Here is a 22198-nt window from a genome sequence, read left to right as displayed (position 1 = left end):
ATTCAGTGAGTGCTTACTTGGTTGAGGATCAGAATTGCTTGAAAAATAATAATTGGTCTTGGAGTGTATTTGTTTTGATCTGGTATCTTCCTCACTTTCCCTGCCCCAATTAATTTTTTTACCAAATCAAAGTAAATATTAAATATGGTTAAATGTTCTGTTGCTTGTTGTTTCTCCTGCTTTTAATTACCTTTTGATAACATTGGTGCATTTTCCTTCTAGGGAAGAACTAATACAGTGTTTGGAACATGATTTTGAATAATTTTCACCTGTAAAGTACTGACCAAGTTGATCAGATGCTCAATCCATGCTGTACAAGTTCTGTTCCATAACAAAAAAAAATTTTTTTAATGGTATATGTATGTTACACTCTTTAAGTCAGTTGATAGCAGTGGGTGTTAAAGTGGAATCTGTGAGACAGTTAACTGGGGCATGGGAATAAAATATTAAAGCTCTTCTTTCTTTTTTTTTAAACCTTAACAAATTGAGCTTATGAACGTTTACTAGATGGAAGGACTTTGGTGCCTCACTTGCTTCATACATCAGATGGGCACATATCACCTGGGCCAAGAGTGGGCCTGCCACCTCCAGGAGGGCGACCTCAGTGCCCTCACCAGGTGTGCTTCCAATGAAAATATGTTTGCTTCAGAGAGTTGCAGATTATACTGTATAGGTCTTAACCTAACCATCACAAAATGGGCAGAGAAAATAGTGATGGAAGTCTTTCCGATGAAAATGAAATATCTTTTCATTAACCACGTAACGAGGTTCAAACAATGATCATTTGATCAATCTGGCAAGAAGGCAGCCACAAAATTCATGATTATATAAAATATGTGTTTACATCTACTATTGTTAACAGTGAAAACTTTCTAAAGATACAGTGCTTTGAGGTATTGGCTAATGCTAATATAAAGTTATTAACATTAGCAAGACATTTAAGAAAATATTTCATTTTATGTTAAATTTGTTTATTTAAACTGAGTCATCCTTTTAAAGTATATATTCTGTGCATGTTTTACAATGTACGTGATATATTGGCACAAAGTACATATACAATGTATAAATATACATATAGTGAGAATATATTAGAGAGTTTTTTAAATGAATAAGTGTGTGATTGAACAAGTTTGGAACATAAATACTTTTCTGATAGTTTAGTTAAAGATATGAGGTTCACATTTTTTATTTCTTGTATTATTATTCTAATTACACAATTTAAATGTCTTATAAAAATATCCTCAATGTTAAGTCATGTTTAGGTAACTTTTTCAGGTTGAGATGGAATAAAGCGAAGTAGAATGGAATTAATCAAATTATAGAATCAGTTATTGTGGGTGAAGTAAGTGTTCAGTAACCAAGATGTCTAGAATTTAATAATTTAATAATAAAAGAATTATGCTAATTCAACTCATTTGTGAGGAAGCTGCATCTAAATCAAAGAGAGATTGGTGTTATCTAATATTCTTTAAGAAGTGCTTCTTCAATACTTTTGAGCACAGATAAGGAGAAACCAAGTTAATTGTGTTTCAGCAAATCTTTTAAGTGCTTTCATTTAACAGGTAGCTGAGAATTATTTATCATTACTCTGTTCATTGTTTGAATTAAAATTAATACCAAAGTGGTGCTCTGAGAATGGTCTTTTTCCCTTTTACATTTAAATAAGCTAGACATTTGCTTTGTTTATACCATTAATTTGTTTTCACAGAGCCTGTGAAGGTAACCATCAACTCAGAATTAATTAGGGGAATCAAAATTAATGAGGATTTACTGTATTGGGCCATTTTACTCTAGGCCAGTTTTCTTCACACGAGTTGGACTAGCAGTTTCTTGAAAGAAGAAAAATTAGATTTATTTAAATCCATATTTAAAAATCAGAGAACCATCTTTTCTTGTGAGTTAAGTACCTCTAATAACTGTGCCTTCTTGGACTTAGTAATATTGATTTTTTTTGTTTGTTTTCAGTCTTGATTATTTTGGCTATTTCCAGACTGTTGTTCATTACAGTAAAGCTAGACTTAACTCTTCAGATGCTTATTTTCATTTACATGGAAGGTATAACATTTTTGTTTGGGGCCAAACATTTTTTTGTGGATGAGGCATGTCATTTGTCAGTTTTCATCATTATTGCACTATACGAATGAAGAACAGAACTATTCTTTAAAAGATATTGATGTAGATATATATGTTAGAAGAGAACGCATCATGTGGGACTGAAAAGCTAGAATTTTTGGAATTCAGTCATTTTTTCCTTCAGAAAATTACATCCCATAATCTACTGTTTAAGATACACCCTATAATATTATTTAATATTAGCTTTGTATGTTCTTTGTTTTTACTAATAAGAGAGATAACATGAAGTAGAGCTTTTAAATCTTTTTATGAGGTTGGATTGCATTTTCTTGAATTTTAAAAAATTATCCACCTGCATATAAATGGCAAGGGTGAAAGTTCTGATGGCGAAACTTATGAGGAGTTGATGCCGGAGGTCAAGTTCCTCGTGGGAATAGGGAAGCCTTTTTTGTTTGCTTAAGTCTGCAGTCCTCTCTCTGGTAGGTTATAAACTGCAGTATGAGGTATTTGGCAGAGAGAGAATGCGTGGGTCAGTGCTTCTCAGTAGTTTTGTTGTCACCTCAGGTGTTGAGATCTACCAGCAGAACATAATTTGAAAAACACCAAACATAGTAAAGAAGATTGGTAAAAAAATCACCTTTTAAAAACAAACAAACTTCACCCTGACTCATGCCTCGTTTTCTCTATGAAAAGGAATGACAAGAATTATGTGAACATTAATGAAATGATTGTCAACTTGGGGACTGGCAAGTTGGCTAGTTAGGTCTACCACATTAATTAAGGATTAACTCATTTTAAAGATTTCGGAGAGCTTGTGAGTCATAGTAGCAGAATCAAAAGTAGTGACAGGAGTGAGTACTGTGGCAGATCAGTGCCTGATTAAAAGATGTGAATAGATGAAAAGAAATGCCGTTTAGGACTCATTCTTTTTAGTGACTCATACACAGAGAAAAAGATTACTATTAGATTTATTTCTCTGATGAGAAAAATAAATAAAATGACCACTTTTTAGCAGACTCGTGTTGGAAAATAGAAAATAGTTAACCATTAACGTAGCAATCATCCTTTTTTGTATATTGAGTGATGGATATATATGATAAATACAAAGTCAGTATTAATGATTATCTGTAGAAATGCAAAGCCTCCATTGTATTAGACTGTCTGTTATCTTTGCTTAGCAACGTACATCTGGTGAAACTCAAAAATATTTTTATTTATTTTAATATTTATTTATTTTTGGCTGTGTTGGGTCTTTGTTGCTGCACACAGGCTTTCTCTAGTTGCAGTGAGCGTGGGCTACTCTTCGTAGAGGTGTGCAGGCTTCTCATTGCAGTGGCTTCTCTTTTTGTGGAGCACGAGCTCTAGGCGTGTGGGCTTCAGTAGTTGTGGCATGCGGGCTTCAGTAGTTGTGGCATGCGGGCTTCAGTAGTTGTGGCATGCGGGCTCAGTAGTTGTGGCTCTCAGGCTCTAGAGTGTAGCCTCAGTAGTTGTGGCGCATGGCATGGGCTTAGTTGCTCCGCAGCATGTGGGATCTTCCCGGACCAGGGCTTGAACCCATGTCCCCTGTATTGGCAGGCGGATTCTTAACCACTGCGCCACCAGAGAAGCCCACTCAAAAGTATTTTATGTGGTGTGAAGTATAATAACTGAAAATAAAGGCATCATGTTATATTTCTGCCACGTTTTATTCTAACATTGCCAATATTTAAATGATATTTTTGTAGTTTGCCACTTTATTTTGACTTATTGCTTAATTAAAAAGCAAAGTTTTGCATGCCATAGTCAGCTACTCCTCAGTCCTTAATGTCTTTTTAAAGAAAGAAATCATGTTTTATGTTTCCATTGAATGCTTATCAGGGAGCATGAAATAAATAAGCTTAACAAATGCTTAAGAAAATTCTATATGTTGTTTTAGTAAAAGTTTATAACATGATCTTCCTGAACTTAGTTCTCTTAACTTTTAAAATTAATAAATACCTACTATACTGATTATAGTTTTTAAATCATTATGAAAGAAAACGTACAAGTAAAGCTAACAGAACCAAAGATTAAAACACCTGAATTTAAGAACAAAGTAAATAGTTAAATCTGACTCTCTTTTTTAAAATTAATGCTCTGCCTCATTCAAAAATTGTTTTTAGGTTGTTTATAAAAATAAACATTATTCAGTTAGTTAAAAATAAAGCTAAATCATGGTGAAGAGAAAATGAAAGAAAAAGTAGACGAGACCACCTAGAGTCCACATTCAGAAATGTATGCCCACACACCCCACTGTCATGGATAGAAAATTCAGTCCTAAGTTTCTTAGTATCCAAAACATTGAAGGAATCCATTGTAACAGCTTTCCCCAAAGTCTGTTCCTCAAAAACTACGTCTTATAAGATTATGATGGTCTTTATTCCTGTCCTGCCCTAGACAGGAATAAAGATGCAGATGTAGAGAATGGACTTGAGGACACAGAGAGGGGGAAGGGTAAGCTGGGACGAAGTGAGAGAGTAGCATCGACATACATACACTACCAAGTGTAACATAGATAGCTAGTGGGAAGCAGCCGCATAGAACAGGGGTGGGATAGGGAGGGTGGGAGGGAGATGCAAGAGGGAGGAGATATGGGGATATATGTATATGTAGCTGATACACTTTGTTATACAGCAGCAACTAACACACCATTGTAAAGCAATTATATGCCAATAAAGATGTTACAAAAAAAAGATTATGATGGGCAAATGAAATTATATTCATGTTAGCAAGTTAAAGTTTCTTAGAAGTTCTATGGACAAAAACAACTGTAACGTGTTTCCCATGCACATGTGGTCACACACACACGCACCCCCCACCCTGCCCCACTCTTTTTCATCTGATACCTGTCAACATTTCCCATTGAGATGGACCAATCAGGGAGATATATCATTCTTTAGCTAAAAAACGTCTGCTTAGGCAAAGCCCAGCTGGGTGACGTTTGAGAAGTTTCTCCTCTGGATCCCACAGAAGGGATGATATGTATGTGGTGCCGTGGGCCTCATCCTCAGTAAATAGCCACAATTTACACAATACGGAGCTTCAGATGGCTGTTTTCATATGGTTTCACCTCAGTGTGAACCGGAAGCACAGTCTAATAAATCACTACAAAGTTTTAAGCTGCTTGTAAATTGTCTTCCAAACCTATAAAGACGTTAATTTTTAATTTTCTAGGTTATGGAGTCAGTTCTCTGATGCTAGTGAAAATCTTTACCATCTTTGATTATTTCTATTATATTCCATCTTGTTCTAAAAAGGAATGAAAGGGCGCAAACTAGAGATGAGCAGGAAGTACAGAGCAGGATGTTTATTGGGCTCTTGTATGTTAGCTGAGGTGGTGTGCCTGCTGGCATTAGAGACAGAAGCTGTGAAACACATCTACAGGTAATACAAACTATCAGTGGCTCTTAAGAAATGATTGTGGCAGAGGGACCTTGAGGGTATTGTTTCTGAGCAAAGGAGCAGGGAAGAGCATGGGTCTAAATGATAGAGTCACAAACAGAAAGAAGCACTGCAGAAAGCAGCTCTAGCTGCTAGCAAAGGGAAGTTCAGACAGTGGAAAGGGAACACATAATAACAGATCAATTTTTTTCCAGCTTTGCCTGTTCATATATAGCAATTATTTTTAGTAAGGTCATCTTCAAATTTGGAGAGCAGATTTTCCTAGGCGTCTTTCTCTTCTTTAATCTAGTGTTAATTTAGTATTTTTCAAAGTGTTGTGATGATTGAACTAGGCGTTTTATGTATAATATAAAAGAAGAAAATTGTCAACACATCCTAATATCATGGTTAGTGTTTTCAGCAGCAGTGAATGTATAATTAATTTTGATTTGAGGACAAGATCCATTTTCTTCTGAATTTAATCTAAGTGTAATTAAGATTTATTCTTCTTTTCAGGCAAGAGTGCAGCACTGCATCTGCTCCGTAGCCAGTGACCACTCGGTAGGACTTCTAAGTTTGCGAGAGAAAAAATGCATTATGCTGGCATCTCGTCATCTTTTCCCCATTCAAGTAATCAAGTGGAGGCCTTCTGACGATTACCTAGTAGTGGGATGTTCAGACGGCTCCGTGTATGTCTGGCAAATGGATACCGGTAAGAAGAATGTTGAGAGAGACTAGAAAATTAAATGTGTATATTTGACTTCCTAAATGAAAAATCTTTTATATGAGGAAAAAACCCCTGAGATGTCAAAAGCTTGCTACTTTTATTTCTCACCACTGCTTTTTATAAGTGTTCTTACCATTATCAACAAAGAAATATTTAGATGTCCTCTTATTTGTTGTACTATCTGGAACACTTGTAGAGTAGTTCACTGATCTTTAGAGGAATGTGGTTGATGACAGTATACAGATTAGGACAGGCATGCAGACACCAGACAAGTAAGTGATTTCTATATAATTCATGAGGCAAATTGTAAGATCAAGGAACCATTTTTGTCTCAAGTTCAGAGACAGTGGAAAAAGATAAAATTATCTTCTATTTGAAAAGCAGTAAAACCATACAGGGCCGTTAATAGAAGGAGGTAATTGAAATGAAAGTTTTAAGTTCTAGAGAGAACATTTAAAATTTCAAGGTTCAGAAATTTTATGTATGTGGCATAATACAGAACAAGTAATGTTTAGCTTAAAGGTATAGGCCATGATATATAAGATTTATACACAGAATCTTATGGTTTTCCCTGAGAAATTTTAAAGTATGTAACTAAATGTTTATTAGTTTGGGCTTTTAAAAACACAGCTTATTCTAGTTTTACTGTCCTGAGTCATCATCTATCAGTGATTAAAACCTTTCTTTACATTCCTAATTGTGCTATATAATATTTCTACTATTTTTTTCTTCATGAAGCTTTTTTCATTTTTGTTTTTAAATAGCCCTTTTTGAAATCAGAGTATATATATTTTTTTGCTTGTGCTGTGGTGCAGGAGGGAGTGTTCCTAGGTCTTTTTGGAGCAAGTAGCCATAATCTTCAGCTATCTTTCATTTATAGTCCTGGTTTTATCTGGTACTATGTAGGCAATTTTGACAAGAGGAAGCGTTCTTGAAGAGTGTCAAACTTCTTTGCTTTTGTGTTTAACATTTCTTTTTCTCGTCTGATTGTAAAAGAGTTTCTTACTTTTTTTGTCAAATTTTGAAAGCACAAAAGTGTTAGAAAAGAAAGATGAACTCAAATCCCATTACTCAGTGGTGAATTTTGGCATATTTCCCTTTAGTCTCATTTCTGTGCATTTTTAAAAACAGAATTGCTGTCATATTACATGTATAATTTGGTATCTTACTTTTGTGTTTCTTTTTGTTTTATCCTGTCTGCTGAGCAGCACTGTTTCATGTTTGCTGGTTTGGTCCACTCTACAAACTAAATACAGTTGACCCTTGAACAATGTGAGGGTCAGGGCACTCACCTTCTGCATAGTTGAAAAACCGTGTATAACTTAAAGGCGGCCCTCCATTCCCATGTTTCCTCCATATCCGACATTTCCCATCCTTGGATTCAAATGACCGTGGATTTTGTGGTACTGTAGTATTTACTGTTGAAAAAAATCTGTGTGTATGTGGACCCGTGCAGTACACACCTGTGTTGTTCAAGGTCAACTACATACAGAGTTTGTCTTGGGCTCTGGAGTCAGACTCCTTGGTTGGAATTTAAGATCAACCATTTGAGGGCCTTCCCTGTTGGTCCAGTGGTTAAGACTTCGCCTTCCAATGCAGGGGGTGTGGGTTCCATCCCTGGTCGGGGAGCTGGGATCCCACATGCCTCATGGCTGAGGAACCAAAACATAAAGCAGAAACGGTATTGTGACAAATTCAATAAAGACTTTAAAAATGGTCCACATCAAAAACGAAAAAAATCTTTAAGATCAACCATTTGATAGCACTGTGATTTATGGCAAGTCTCTCAATTTACTCATCTGTAAAATAAAGATAATAATAGTTCCCGTTTTATAGTGTTTCTGGGAGAGTAAAATGAGAGAATATTTACCTTGTGTATAGTAGATGTAATGTAAATGTGTATCCATGTATGTCTGCGTACTTTAAGTGTGTGTGTATACTTGCATATGTGTATATTTCCTATTACTGTTATTTAACAAATATGCTTAACTTGTTACTTTATTGAGCTTGGAGATATGACCTTACTTACAAAGAAATATTTTCTATGAGAATTAGTGTTAAAGAAAGTAAGTTATAGTGATGATAGTTATAAAACACTATTTTAAAATACTATACATATTAAATTAACAATTGATATATTTTAAATACAAGAGTATGGTAAACATGTGTAGGACTTAAAACATTAAATTAATATGATAAAGGAAGAGTATCGTTTTCCTGAATTTCTTAGGTGCTTAAGTATATGATACTTGACTACTTCAGATACTTTAAATACATCTACGAAGAATATGAAATTCTTTACAAACGAGACCTTACTGGAAGACAAAGTTACTTTTTCAGTAGTTTCCCTAGTAGGAAATGACAAATAGCTCCTGACTGTATGTGTACTGGAGGATGTTATTTTTATAACCAGTTTATTATAATTAAGCCCAATACATAATATTGCAATTTAACAATTATCTTCTGACCTTTAGGAGGATTTTGGTAAATGATCAGTCAGTAATGGCATTCTTAAATCAAGATAAAGATAGAGAAGCAGAATAAATTTTGGACTTCAACCATAGTAGGAGGTGTACACTCTTTTTCCTTCTTGCTGTTCAGGCTTTAGCTAGTGATATAAAGGTCCCTGAGGAGCCAGTAAGGCACATCCTGAAGGTATTGACATTATTTATTTATTAAATAAATAAAAAATGAAGCAAAATAAATCAGATTTGGCCAAGGTTTGATGTATGAAATGTATTTAAACTCTGAGAAGATACTTTGCCCCTCTACTTAGTGTTTTGGGAATGTATTTTTACAAGTGAAGCCATATTACATTAAAATTACACATGCATTTTGTGCAGTTTTCTGTTTGCCATTTTGAATTATACTGATGTTTCTAGCTTAAAAACACTTAAAAATGTCTTGACTATGCTTTTATGCAACATTTTCTTCTAGTTTTTCCCTTCAAATGGGTAGTTTTTATTTTCAGTGTTTATTTCCTAATGACATGAAGTTGAAGCTAGTAATATAAAACTTAATCACAGAGGTAGAGGTCCAGAGTCTTTTGTTCTTTTATTGTACCATCTTAATTATATGCAATAGTGCTAAATAGTGTTGTAGAGGCCATGGAAATTATTATTCTTTCACGTCTCTGGGTAGCTAGAAAATTAGTCAAACAACTAGCAACAAGATTTGGCTGGCTGGACCTCTTGACTCCTATTTAGGAACTTATTAAAAGTTGGTCAACTGACCTAGATAGTGGCTGCTTCTCCATGGAGTTATGTTCTGTAGGGATCAACTCTCCATTCTTCACATTTGATGTTCCCAGTAAGCATGCAGTGGTGTTCTCACAGGCCTATGACAAGGTCAAAATCTTGTCTATTTGGGAAACAGTGGCATGCTTTAAAGTAATGACTGGTGCTACAAGACGTTCTTCTTATATGACTATTTCCAAGCCTTAACACCATTCTTATCTGCACATTTTTATCATCTTTGCTACATAATAAAAGTGATTCATCATATACCTATTCCTAGAGGGACAGTTATTAGGTGTTCTTGTACAAATGCAAACACCAGTAGTGATTGCCAAATATTATTAGAAATTAGTGTATGAAGTCTTAACCAATTTACTTTGTTCTGTTATCTTTTTTTCTTTTCATTTATTTTCTGTCCCTCCAAGTTTTCTTAAATATTCCTGTTTTTGCAATAACTTCATGAAATATGTGTTTGAATCATTTTTTAAAACTTAGTTATCCAATAAAATATAACAGAGAATATGAACTAATGTATATGTGTCTACTGGCACAACATCGATAAAGCAACATATATAAAGCATGGATATCAAAAAAAATTAATTTTGATTTATTTATATTGATGGTTTTGTTACTAAAATAACCAAAAAGAATCAGGAGGTGGTACTTCAGTCCAGTCTTTTTTTTATTAATAAAGGGTTTAGTAGCAAGTATTTTCTTCACATATTTGACCTTTTGCCTGCAGGGTTTAATACAATAGAGATTTGATTTTATGTTTCTGTTTCACAGCATATGGCATTACATCATCAACTTTTCTGTATCTTCTATGTTTTTGTTTTTCATTCTATTACAAGAATACCATAAGATAGGATAGGCAAAGACACAAAGGATGAAATAGTTAAGAAAAAATTGGTACTTTTCTAAAATCTCAGTAAAACTAAGTATAATCAGTTTCTTTTTTCCCTTTGGATTCACTTTGAAATTTTGAAGGAAGAGGTTGTTAGAGTGGAAATATGACTATCTTTTCTACTTTCCTCCTCATAAGTCCTCTGTGCAGTTAATTACTAAGTCCTTCCCATTAGGTACTCCTCCCCTCCCTTTTTTCTTTCCAGTGTACTATTCTTATATCGGGCTATATTTTTTCACACCTAGGCTATCTTTATTGGTTTCTCTGTCCTCTGTTTCTACCTTCTAATCCATCCTGTACTCTGTTGGCAAATTAATCATAGGAAGTAAAACAATAACAACCATACTTGGTTCATGCCATTGTCTTAATGAAAAAAACATAAGTAATTTTAGTTCATGTAGCCTTTAAGAAAAGGCCCTCCACAGTGTGGTACACTCCTACCTTTGCCTTATCTCTTACTGTTCTTTTACACAGACATGTTACTCTGTGTGAAGAATAGTTCTAATCAAGAATAATTGGGTCACCATCTACCACTTCTTGTCTTTTGTACCACCCATATTGTTGCTCATGGTTTTCATTCATTTGGAACATTATTTCTTTCTATTTGCTTATTTGTTTAAACAGTACATTATCTTTTAAGGAAATTTGAATATAGAAACAAAATTTTACATATTTTCCCCTGTAGTTGCCATTTCTGTTGCTCTTCATTGCTTTGTGTAGATCCAGGTTTCCATCTGGAATGATTTCCCTTTTGCCTAATATTTAATATTTCTTGTAGTGCATGTCTTTGGGTGATTCTTTCAGCTTCTGTATATCTGAAAATTTTTTTATTTCACCATCATTTTGAAGATTTTTTTTCTGGGTATAGAATTCTAGGTGGATAGTTTTTTGTTTTTTTCCTTTCAATATTCCACTATCTTCTTGCTAGTATTATTTCCAGTAAAAAAAATCTGCTGTCATCCTTATCTTTGTTCCTCTATATATGCTGTGTCTGTTTTTTTCTGACTTTTAAAAGTTTTTCTCTTTATTATTAGTTTTGAGCCATTTAGTTATAGTTTTCTGCATGTTTCTTGTGCTTAAGGTTTGTTGTACTTCTTGGATCAGTGGGTGTATAGTTCTCAACAAATTTGGAAGCTTTTGGCCATTATTTATTCAAATATGTTTTTGATGTTTGATATCCCCCCTCTTTTCTCTCTTTGGAGACTCCAGTTATATGCCTATTAGGCTACTTGAAATTGCCCACAACTCTAGGATTATTTTTTCATTTTTAATGTTATTTTTTTCTGTGTCTCATTTTATAATTTCTAGTCTATGTTTTCAAGTTTACTGAGCTTTTCTTCTACAATGTCTAACATTGTAGTTTTCATCTTTGAAAACTACAGGTTTGATTTTGGATATCTCCCATGTCTCTCTATTCAAACTTTTTGAACATCTGGAGTACAATTATAATAACTTTTAATGGTTTTGTCTGCTAATTAACAAAAAAGGTCTGTTTCAGTGGTTTTTATTGATTTTATTTTTCCCCTCATTATAGATTATATTTTCCTGCTTTTCTCCCAAATAGCCTAAAGGTGGCTCTAGGGTGGAAGCAGGGAGATTAGCTTGTATGCTGTTGTCCCTAGGCAATAAACAATGGTGGATTATTAGACTAGAGTGATGGCAGTGGAGCTGGTGAAAAGTGGTCGAAGTATGAGTATAGTTTGAAGGTAGAACCAACAGGATTTGCTGATAGTTGGATGAGGAGCATAAAAGAATGAGATGGGCCAAAGATGACTCCAGGGTTTCAATCATGAGAAACTTGAAGGATGCAATTCATTTTAAGATATTGAGAAACCAGAAGGAGGAGTAGATTTTGGGAATATCAGGAATTCAATTTTGGATATATTAAGTGGAGTTGAATATTAGATATTCAAGTAGAGATGTTGATTTGTAAATTGTACAGTTGATACTTGAACAACACAGGTTTGAACTGCCTGGGTATTTTTTTCAATAGTAAATACCACAATACTACATGATCTGCATGCAGTTGGTTGAATCTGCAGGTATAACTGTGGATACGGTGAGCTGACTATATAGTTACATGTGGATTTTCAACAGCATGGAAGGTTGGTTGCCCCTAATCCTTGTGTTATTCAAGGGACAATTGTATATATGAGTCAACTGTATATATGAGGGTCAACTGTATATATGAGTCTGTAGTTCAAAGGAGGGAAGTCAGAGTGGGTGGTACAAATGTGGGAAATCTTAGCATATAGAAGATATGTAAAGTCATGACACTGGATATATCACCAAGGGAATGTAGGTTGATAATGGTTGGGGCACTCCAGGGTTTAAATGTGCTTCTGTGATGTAAAAAAACAGCAAAGGAGACTAAAATGGACCTGCCAGAAAAAAGAAGAAAATAAAGGATATGGTTGCCTGGAAGCCAAGTGACAAAATGTGTTTCAAGGAGTGGAGAGGAAGATCGAGAGCTGCTGACAGTAAAATGAGGACTGAGAACTGGCTATTAGATTTAGCAATGTGGAGAGTAGGTTCTGTGCACATTTGGTATAAAATCTGATTTGAGTAAGTTCAAAGGAAGATGGGAGGAGAAAATTTTGGAGGTGGTAAAAATAGGCAGCTCTTTAGAGTATGATTATGAAAAATGGGATACATACCTAGTTAACCCACCTGGGTGTGTGTGTGTGTGTGTGTGTGTGTGTGTGTGTGTGTGTGTGTGTTTTAAACAGGTGAAATAATTGCATGTTTATAAGCTGATGGGAATGATCTGGTAGACAGGGAAAACTGATGAAGAGAAAGACGAGAATTGTTGACATGGTGTCTTTGGGCAGACAAGAGAAGGATGGGGTGTAAGCCACAGGTGTGTTAGGTAGGAGCCTGGATAGTTCATTCATAATTATTGAGTAATGTGACTGGAGATGTGGTAGTGGGAGTTTGTGGAACTTCTTTTTTAATTGCTTCTTTATGAAATAGGAAACAAAACTTTCATCCAGATGAGGGCAGGAAATGGAATGGTGGGATTGGAAGAGAAAGAAAGTATGGAATAATGAACTAGGAGAGTAGGAAAACAAAAGATCTGTGGAAATGTGGTCACTATTAAGAGCCCACCAAGATCAGTGGTCAGGAAATTCAGGTGGATCTTTTAGTATGTTCATCATTCATGTCCATCTTCATTGTAAGATGCAGAGTAGGTGGAGAGTTGAATTCAACTAGTGTTGAATTGATTCTATAAGATTGACATATAGTCTTAGAGGAAGGTAAAATTATAGAAATTGCTGTTTGTAATAGACTAATGATGTGGCATGATCAAGGAGACCATCTTGGAAGTGGAAAGAAAGTAGAAAAGCCTGGAGGAAATTGTTGAAATCTTGGCTCTGAACTTGAGTTTATTGGGAAGTTGTGGTAGGGCCTTACGGAAAAGGAAATGATTAAGGTAATGCTACATGGAAGATCATTAGAGGAAGGAAATAAACAAGAAAATGTTTCTGGGAGGCACTGATAAAACATATTCCTACATTTAAAAATGTCCATGCATTTTCCTTTCCTAAGAAATGACTTAGAGTCTTCCAGAGTTGTGTAATGATTGTGAATATATATGTCTTCCAGGTGCACTGGACCGGTGTGTGATGGGGATCACAGCAGTAGAGATACTGAATGCTTGTGATGAAGCAGCTCCCGCTGCCGTTGACTCACTTAGTCACCCAGCAGTCAACTTAAAACAAGCTATGACACGGCGCAGTCTTGCTGCTCTTAAAAACATGGCCCATCATAAGCTACAAACTCTTGCAACTAACCTCTTGGCTTCTGAGGCATCTGACAAAGTAAGTTTTGTATGTGGGCTCATGTGTCCCCATTCAACTTCATTTAATAATGCAGCTTTGGCACGTCTTAGGGAATCATTTTTGGGAGATGACACGGGTGAAAAATAAGCTTCTGGTTTTTATTTAGGTTTTCCAACACAGTTTTTAAGTATTTCACGTATTTGGCAGTCTGAAAAAGTGACTTGTTCTTACCATTCAAACTGTTTTAAAATGATTCCAACAGACTTAAGTGACTTCAGTTTCTGAAATTAGAGCAAACGTTTTATGTATAATCTGTCTTTCTGACTTTCTGACGGTCTTCCTGTAGAAAGGTTGAGCACGAGCTAATATCTTCAGAAGGAAAAAGTAACAATTTAGGCACAATTCGGATGTTTCTAATTGTGGCTTATCTTTTATTTTAAAAGTACGTTCTGATTTTATTAAGGTGGGGCCATTTAAAGATTTAAGAAAATATGTGAGAGTAAGTATGGTGAGGTTGCACAAGTGCTGGCATTTTTCTGCAAGACTGAAGCTCAATCACACTTTCCTTACTGACACTTAAAATCAATGCATCAGTTACTTCTTCAGTTAACAGAAGATTTTCCTACTAAAACAAGAACAGTCAACCCCAATTCGTTAATTGGCTACTTGTGTTTAGTTTTGTAGAGACTAGTCACTATTTTGTTCGTGGTATTTGTGTTCTGTGGTATTATTAGAACTAGTTTGTCTCTGGTAATGGATAAATGAATCCTAGAGACGATCCCAGTATTTTATCTGAATCACTACTAAAATTCCTACTTCCATCTTAGAATTCATTAGAATTATGAATGGGTAACCAAATACCTTTATTTTCATTCTCTCTTCTGATTCCTATTTTTTAGATGATGAGATGTGGAATAAATAACAAAGAGGTTGAAAGGGTCATCTACAAACTTGAAAATTTGCCCATGAATTAGCGAGTGCTAATGACATATGAAATACTATAGGCAGCTCCAGTGACCCATATCCTCCAGGAATTGGCAGTAATATTTGATCATTCTGTCTTTCCCCAAAATATTGATGTTCTATTGGCTTTGTTATATTGTATTTTCATAGATTAGAATTGTGAAACCCTTCTGTGACATTTTTTCGTGCTTTCTGTTCCATGCTCTAAAGTTTGAATAGAAATCAGGCTTAAATGCATTTGCCATGCCTATAATTTCTTTGAAGAGGTCATGTGGATGTTCCCTAGGAATTCAGTGTTCATAGCCATTGTCTGATGTTCTATATAGTTTTAATATTGAGCAAACTTATAAAACAATACATTCAAGCGCAAGCATGTATGTTTTGTAATTCGCAAATTTATTCTTTTTCTTGTTGGTATCCCCTAGAAGTAAAAATTTGGAAAAATAATTATATAACTAGAAAATTAAAGAAAAATAAGTGGTACAGTAACATTTATGAATGGCTTTTGTAAGTGGTCATGGTCCATTATGTGATTTTTACAATCTTGTTTGTCCCTGTTTTAATAGCACATTTTATAGTGCAATTAGTGATAAAAGCACCAGATATCAGGGACAGTACACTTATGTATTGTAAAATATATTGCTCGTGAACCTCCTCAGTCTTGTAGCAGTGGTAATTGTTGCCTGGCCTACAAGGAAAACAATTATAGGAGGGGAAAAGGCTTAGGAAGCTGAGGCTGCAGGAGGATAATCACTTTATGAAAAATGTATGTTGGCTGGACCATTAGGGATTTCTCTAACTATTTTCTCATGTTGACTTAGAGTCTCCTTCTGAGGGGAGTATTTAAAGAGCCATCCTCTGGATGGCTTTCTAACCTCAAGAGAAATGAAGCCCACGCAAAGTTAAAAAAAAAGTAACCAAACATAACTAAGAGCCTCTCTGTGGTACAGGACTTACTCTAGGGTATTGGATCTGATTTTTTTTCATGGTTCTCTCAACGGAAAGTGAAACCTCTATGGGAATACTCTATATAAAGTATCCTTGTTTTCCCTTGTTAGAGTAGTGTTAGCAACTGGACTATTTGGAAACAAATATTTTACATTGTTAATTAGGTTAATTATGCCAGACATATACAGCTTTACAAGCAAAGATAATTTACTGTCCTGTGATTTTTTTTTTTTCTTTCACTGGAAGAGCAAGAAGGTGTTAAGTAGAATTATCCTTTATTATTATTATTATTATTATTTTTTTTTTTTGCGGTACCCGGGCCTCTCACTGTTGTGGCCTCTCCCGCTGCGGAGCACAGGCTCCGGACGCGCAGGCTCAGCGGCCATGGCTCACGGGCTCAGCCGCTCTGCGGCATGTGGGATCCTCCCGGACCGGGGCACGAACCCGTGTCCCCTGCATCAGCAGGCGGACTCTCAACCACTGCGCCACCAGGGAAGCCCTATCCTTTATTATCGCATCTAATCTTTGGAAGGTGTGTGTACTCAAAACCCTGTGTATTCCACTTATGACATGTATCTTATATTTCTCCTTGTATTATAATAACATATATACTTACCTAATTCTCTCTACTGAAATCCAGTCTTCTTTTTTTTAAAATTAATTTTTATTGGAGTATAGTTGATTTACAATGTTGTGTTAGTTTCAGGTGTACAGCAAAGTGAATCATTTATACATATATATACTCTTCATTCTTTTGTGGTACGCGGGCCTCTCACTGCTGTGGCCTCTCCCGTTGCGGAGCACAGGCTCCGGATGCGCAGGCTCAGCGGCCATGGCTCATGGGCCCAGCCGCTCTGCGGCATGTGGGTTCCTCCCGGACCGGGGCATGAACCCGTGTCCCCTGCATCGGCAAGCAGACTCAACCGCTGCACCACCAGGGAAGCCCTACACTCATTTTTTAGATTCTTTTCCCACATAGGTCATTACAGAGTATTGAGTAGAGTTCCCTGTGCTATACAGTAGGTTCTTATTAGTTATCTATTTTATATATAGTAGTGTATATATGTCAATCCCAATCTCCCAATTTATCCGCCCCCCCCCCCCCCCCGTCCTTTCCTCCTTGGTAACTGTAAGTTTGTTTTATACATCTGTGACTCTATGAAATCCAGTCTTCTTGCAGACAGGGATTATGACTTATTTATCTCATGTCTGTGTTTTCCCCATGACATCTTGTAGCAGCTGTGCAATAAATATTTGCTGAATTGGATCATGTGTAACAGAAAGTGCTGATAACCTCTGCTTCAGCCTCTTTGCCCACCTCTTCTTCATTCCTCTCACAGTTGATTGTTTTGACTTGACAGTCAAATCTCTCCCTATTCATGAGACTGTAGATGTGGAGTGTTTATGAGGTACTTTGCCCTCTGTTCAGTTTTGCATTCTCCCCGTTTGGTTTTGGTGGGCAAGTTGGTCCCAGCATAACTCATTCTCCTTCCTTGCCATCTCTGTATTTTCAAACATCCTGGAATTATCTCAACTTCCACCCCCTCCTTTACGCCTGTTTCTTGTGGCTCTAGGCTAGTGTTGCTTGACCCCAGCACTATTGACCTTTTGGGCTGGATAATTTTTTGCTGCGGGGGACTGTCCTTTGTATTGTAGGATGTCAGAGAAGCATTTTTCCTTTACCCACTGCATGCAAATAGCACCCCCCCTCCCCTAAGCATGACAGTCAAAAAGGTTTTTAGACATTGACAAATGCTTGCTGGGGGGCAAAATTGCCTCTGGATTAAAAGCACTGCTTTGGAGAAAAACAGTTGAGAAATGGTAAAGATCCTACATCCTCTTTTTGTGTCTTTCTTTTCCCCTCCTCAGTTTTCTTCTTTAATGTCTCTCCTCTTTGTGAATGGTGAAGTCAGCCTCAACCCTCATCCCTTCTGCCCACTGTGGCAGAAATAGTTCTTGCATTCTCTCTGGGCTCACACCTTTCGGTTCAGACCTTTCCTAAAACACTTCACTTTGTGTGTGGTATTTTTTTTTTAATTTTTTTTTTGTTTATTTGTTTTTGGCTGCATTGGGTCTTGGCTGCTGCGTGCGGGCTTTTCTCTGGTTGTGGCGAGCGGGGGCTACTCTTCCTTGCGGTGCGTGGGCCTCTCATTGTGATGGCTTCTCTTGTGGAGCACAGGCTCTACAGCGCAGGCTCAGCAGTTGTGGCACATGGGCTTAGTTGCTCCGCGGCATGTGGAATCTTCCCGGACCAGGGCTCGAACCCGTGTCCCCTGCATTGGCAGGCGGATTCTTAACCACTGCGCCACCAGGGAAGCCCTGTGTGTGGTATTTTTTTGTTTGTTTGTTGAGCTTCTTGAGGACAGGAGTTGAGTTTCTCCCCCTTTTATTTCCAGTGCTTAACATAGTATATGGAACATAGCAAGTACCCAGGAAATGTAGTGTGAAGTTAAGTTTGCAAGTGTAGATTGGAGTCATGTGGAATCAACTCGAATGCAAAGCCGAGGACTTAACTCAATGAGTAATGACACGATATTGGGTAGTCTTAAAAGGAGATATTTGTTTGTTTAAGAATGATTTTGCCATGTCTGACACTTATATGCAGACCACTTCTGTTGACTTGGGAAATGAATTGTGATGCTCCTGGGATGATACAGTGAGAGGTGTGGGAACTGGAAAGGATTAGGCAGTGGAAATGTAGACGAGGGATAACTTGTAAGCTGTTGTTTAGGTTGAATAAATAGGACTTCACAAATGAGCAAGAGAAGATTTGAGACATAACAGGTTGATTTCCAAGATCCAAGCCTGGGTAAAGGGAGAATGGTGGAGCTGTTAACAGAAATAAACAACTCATGGCATAGGCTTTGAAGTTGATTGTAACAGGAGACATTTGCCTCTCTGTGTAGTGTTGAGAGATGGGGTACATGTGGCGGGAGCAAACAACCTCCAAGAAAGGAATGATATGATGCTGGGGTAGAGTAGGGATGGGATTTTATTTCCTAAATGAACACTGTCATGGAGTGCCTGAACTAGACTGCAGCTGACATTTTGGGGTGCCTACTATCATTAGATTATTCCAGATATGCTGTTCTCCTTAATTCTCATTACAAATAGATGAGTTAGTTATCCTCAGATTTGCAAATGATGAACCTAAAGCACATTTGGTTAGAACAGAGATTGGCAAATGTTTTTCTGTAAAGGGTTAGATAGTAAAAAAAATTAGGCTTAGTAGACCATATTGCTCTGTCACAATGATTCAACTCTGCCATTACAATGGCATTAAAGCAGCTATAGACACTATGTAAATGGACTGGCTCCCAATAAAACTTTATTTATGAAAACAGGCAATGGGCTGGATTTGGCCCCTGGGTCATAGTTTGCTGACCCCTGCATCTGAAGATGGCATTATTAATGTCAAGGTTGTGGGTACAGTTCCCCCATGGAATGGCCTTTGCTTCATTTTTGAAAAGTAGTTCAAAGGAGTGGTTTAGAGCCCAAGTTCTAGTCACAGGCGTATCCGTGTTCCAATTGCATCTCTGTAACTTCCTGCCTGTTGGTGACCTTGGACAAATAACCTCCAGTGGCCTACCTTACACATATAATTGAAAACAAATCTTTGTAAAGGAAGTAAAGGTTGACAGTTGATCAGAGCAATGAAATAACATCAGGACTTGGGGAATAAAAAAGAGCGTATGGAGTTAGTAAAGTCATTGGTCATCATTAAGAGCTGTTTGGGTAGAATTAGTTGGGTCAGAAGTCAGGATACAGCGAGCTAGGAATGAGCATGAGGTGAAGTGGAGGCATAGTGTGTGGAAGAAGTTTGCTTTTGGAGAAATAAAAGATTAGTAGCTTCAGTGGCTGCAGGGTTAAGAGCAGAGTTTATGCTTTGGGAGCTCACCGAACACTTTTGTTGGTGGAGGGAGTGATTGGTGGGGCCATGGAAGAGGACATGGTGTTGAGAATAGAGTTGGAAAGTTCACCCTTATTAGAAATTGTTTCCGTTTAATCTGTAGTGATGAAAAGAGGGAGGTGAATATAACAAATTATTGTCAGTGGAAGAAGAGAGGAGTAGGCTGTGTAATCTGTTTCAAAAAAAGGAAGTGGTTATAATCCCTTGAATGTAGAGTCATCTTTTTCTTTTCTTTTAATCCCTCATTAAACTCAGAATAAGTAGTGTATTGGATTAGAAGTTTAAGGACTTGTAAGATATAAATAACTAGGAGATCATAGCTGGCCTGTCATGGCATTTGAGGAATGCATAAATGAATATGTCAAGAAGAATGTCTGGGCATATCAGGTGATCTTTTTGACAAGTTTTTCTACAGAGTATTTGCCAGACACTGGTTCTTGGTGAGGAGATCTTGGTGGATGCCTTGGGCCAATGGGATTTTATTAATAAAGCTAGAAAGCCCTTGCAGCCATGGAATTCATTTTTTAGGCCTACTGTGTGTAATTTTTTATGGGGCTCGGTTACATCTTGGGCATTGTTGTATCAATAAGAATCACCGTATTTATATTGAAAAATGATGAGATTGAAGAAATTGAAAATTTACCAGGATGATTTATCTTTTACCTTCCATTTCTCTCTCTCTCGTCTAATTAGTCAAAACCCTGAAAAAAATGAATGGACTATATATGCAAAGGTCAGTAACTTTGTATTCTGTGTAGCTAGGCAAGAGAATGGAATTTACAAGTCAAATATAACCTGCTGAGAACATACTCTGTGTTTTTTGCTTGCAGAATTGACTCTGTTAAAAAAAAAATTGTACTGATTGAACTGACTTTATGATTCACTGTGAAAAGGGCACTTATAAGGTACAGACAGAGACAAGCCAAATGACGTTATGTACAGGGTACCAGGCCTTGTCTGGTGAACTGTTTTCAGCCTTAGAAAAATTCTTATGATAAGCCTGACCTTTGAAGTATCAATTAAACTTGCTTAACATTCTGCTCCAAAAGTTTAATGAATATTTTAAAAGAAAATATGAATATGTTAATGGTATATTTATTATATACTTTGAAGTATATATGAGTTCAGTTTTGGATTCTTCTAAATGGTTATTAAGACAAAAATTTTATATTACACTAATTGTTGTCTAATTGTTAATAAAATTAAGGAGACTTAGCTAAGCTGCCAGGCCTTTAGAAAACAAAGGAGTGAATGTCTCTGTAGGAGGAGAATAAACGTTTATTAAATGCCTTTGTGACCAGTGATTCCCTTTGATGGAGGATAATAATTAGAAACTGAATCCAGATGCTGTGTGCACTCATTGCTCCTGGGATGACGTTGCATCCGGGCCCTTTCAGTAGATAGAGCTAGGTAGTATTAGGTATGTGTACATGAATACACACTTACACAAACATGTACATCTTTAAGTGTCTCTCTATCTTCCTGAATATATTAAATACCTTGGGTTAGCACCATTACCTCCAATTCCAACCAAACACCACAGTGTTGGCTGTAGCCTCCCCTCCAGGCTTGTTGTAACTCTCTTCTTCACCTGTGAGAAACCTCTCCCAGTATTTTCAGTGTACTTGCTCAGTTCCCCCTTTGTGTAAACAATTTCCCCTTCACCCCAAATCTCTTTTTAGGTGTGCCCACCAAAAGCTTGCCTCCCACAAAGGAAAAGAAGTTTCATTTCTTCTTGTTAACATTTCCTTTCTTTCCACCTTCTGCTTTTCTTAGGCATTATGAATTGTATTCATTCATTCTTGTGTTTCTTTCCATTGAAGCTTCTTTGCTAAAGTGATGTTTTCTTTTTAATTCTTCTTTTTTTAACATCTTTATTGGAGTATAATTGCTTTACAATGGTGTGTTAGTTTCTGCTTTGTAGCAGAGTGAATTAGTTATACATATACATATGTCCCCATACTTCTTCCCTCTTGCATCTCCCTCCCTCCCACCCTCCCTACCCCCCCCCGCCCCCCCCCGCAAGGTGGTCACAAAGCACCGAGCTGATGTCCCTGTGCTATGTGGCTGCTTCCCCCTAGCTATCTATTTTATGTTTGGTAGTGTATATATGTCCATGCCACTCTCTCACTTTGTCCCAGCTTACCCTTGCCCCTCCCAGTATCCTCCAGTCCATTCTCTAGTAGGTCTGCATCTTTATTCCCATCTTGCCCCTAGGTTTTTCATGACCAGTTTTTAGTTTTGTTTTTTTCTTTA

At 36.7% G+C, this 22198-nt stretch overlaps 1 protein-coding gene across 1 annotated transcript in view; it reads left to right on the top strand.

The window, feature by feature from the left end:
* Positions 1-22198, top strand: part of WDR7 (WD repeat domain 7) — a 372564-nt gene that overhangs the window by 58961 nt on the left and 291405 nt on the right. Inside the window, 2 exon segments of the mRNA XM_032602743.1 lie at positions 5989-6184; positions 13946-14160. Coding sequence (XP_032458634.1) covers positions 5989-6184; positions 13946-14160 — 411 coding nt within the window.

Source organism: Phocoena sinus, chromosome 14 (genome assembly GCF_008692025.1).
Source record: "Phocoena sinus isolate mPhoSin1 chromosome 14, mPhoSin1.pri, whole genome shotgun sequence".
Classification (NCBI taxonomy): domain Eukaryota; kingdom Metazoa; phylum Chordata; class Mammalia; order Artiodactyla; family Phocoenidae; genus Phocoena; species Phocoena sinus.
This window is presented reverse-complemented; position numbering and strand designations above follow the sequence as displayed.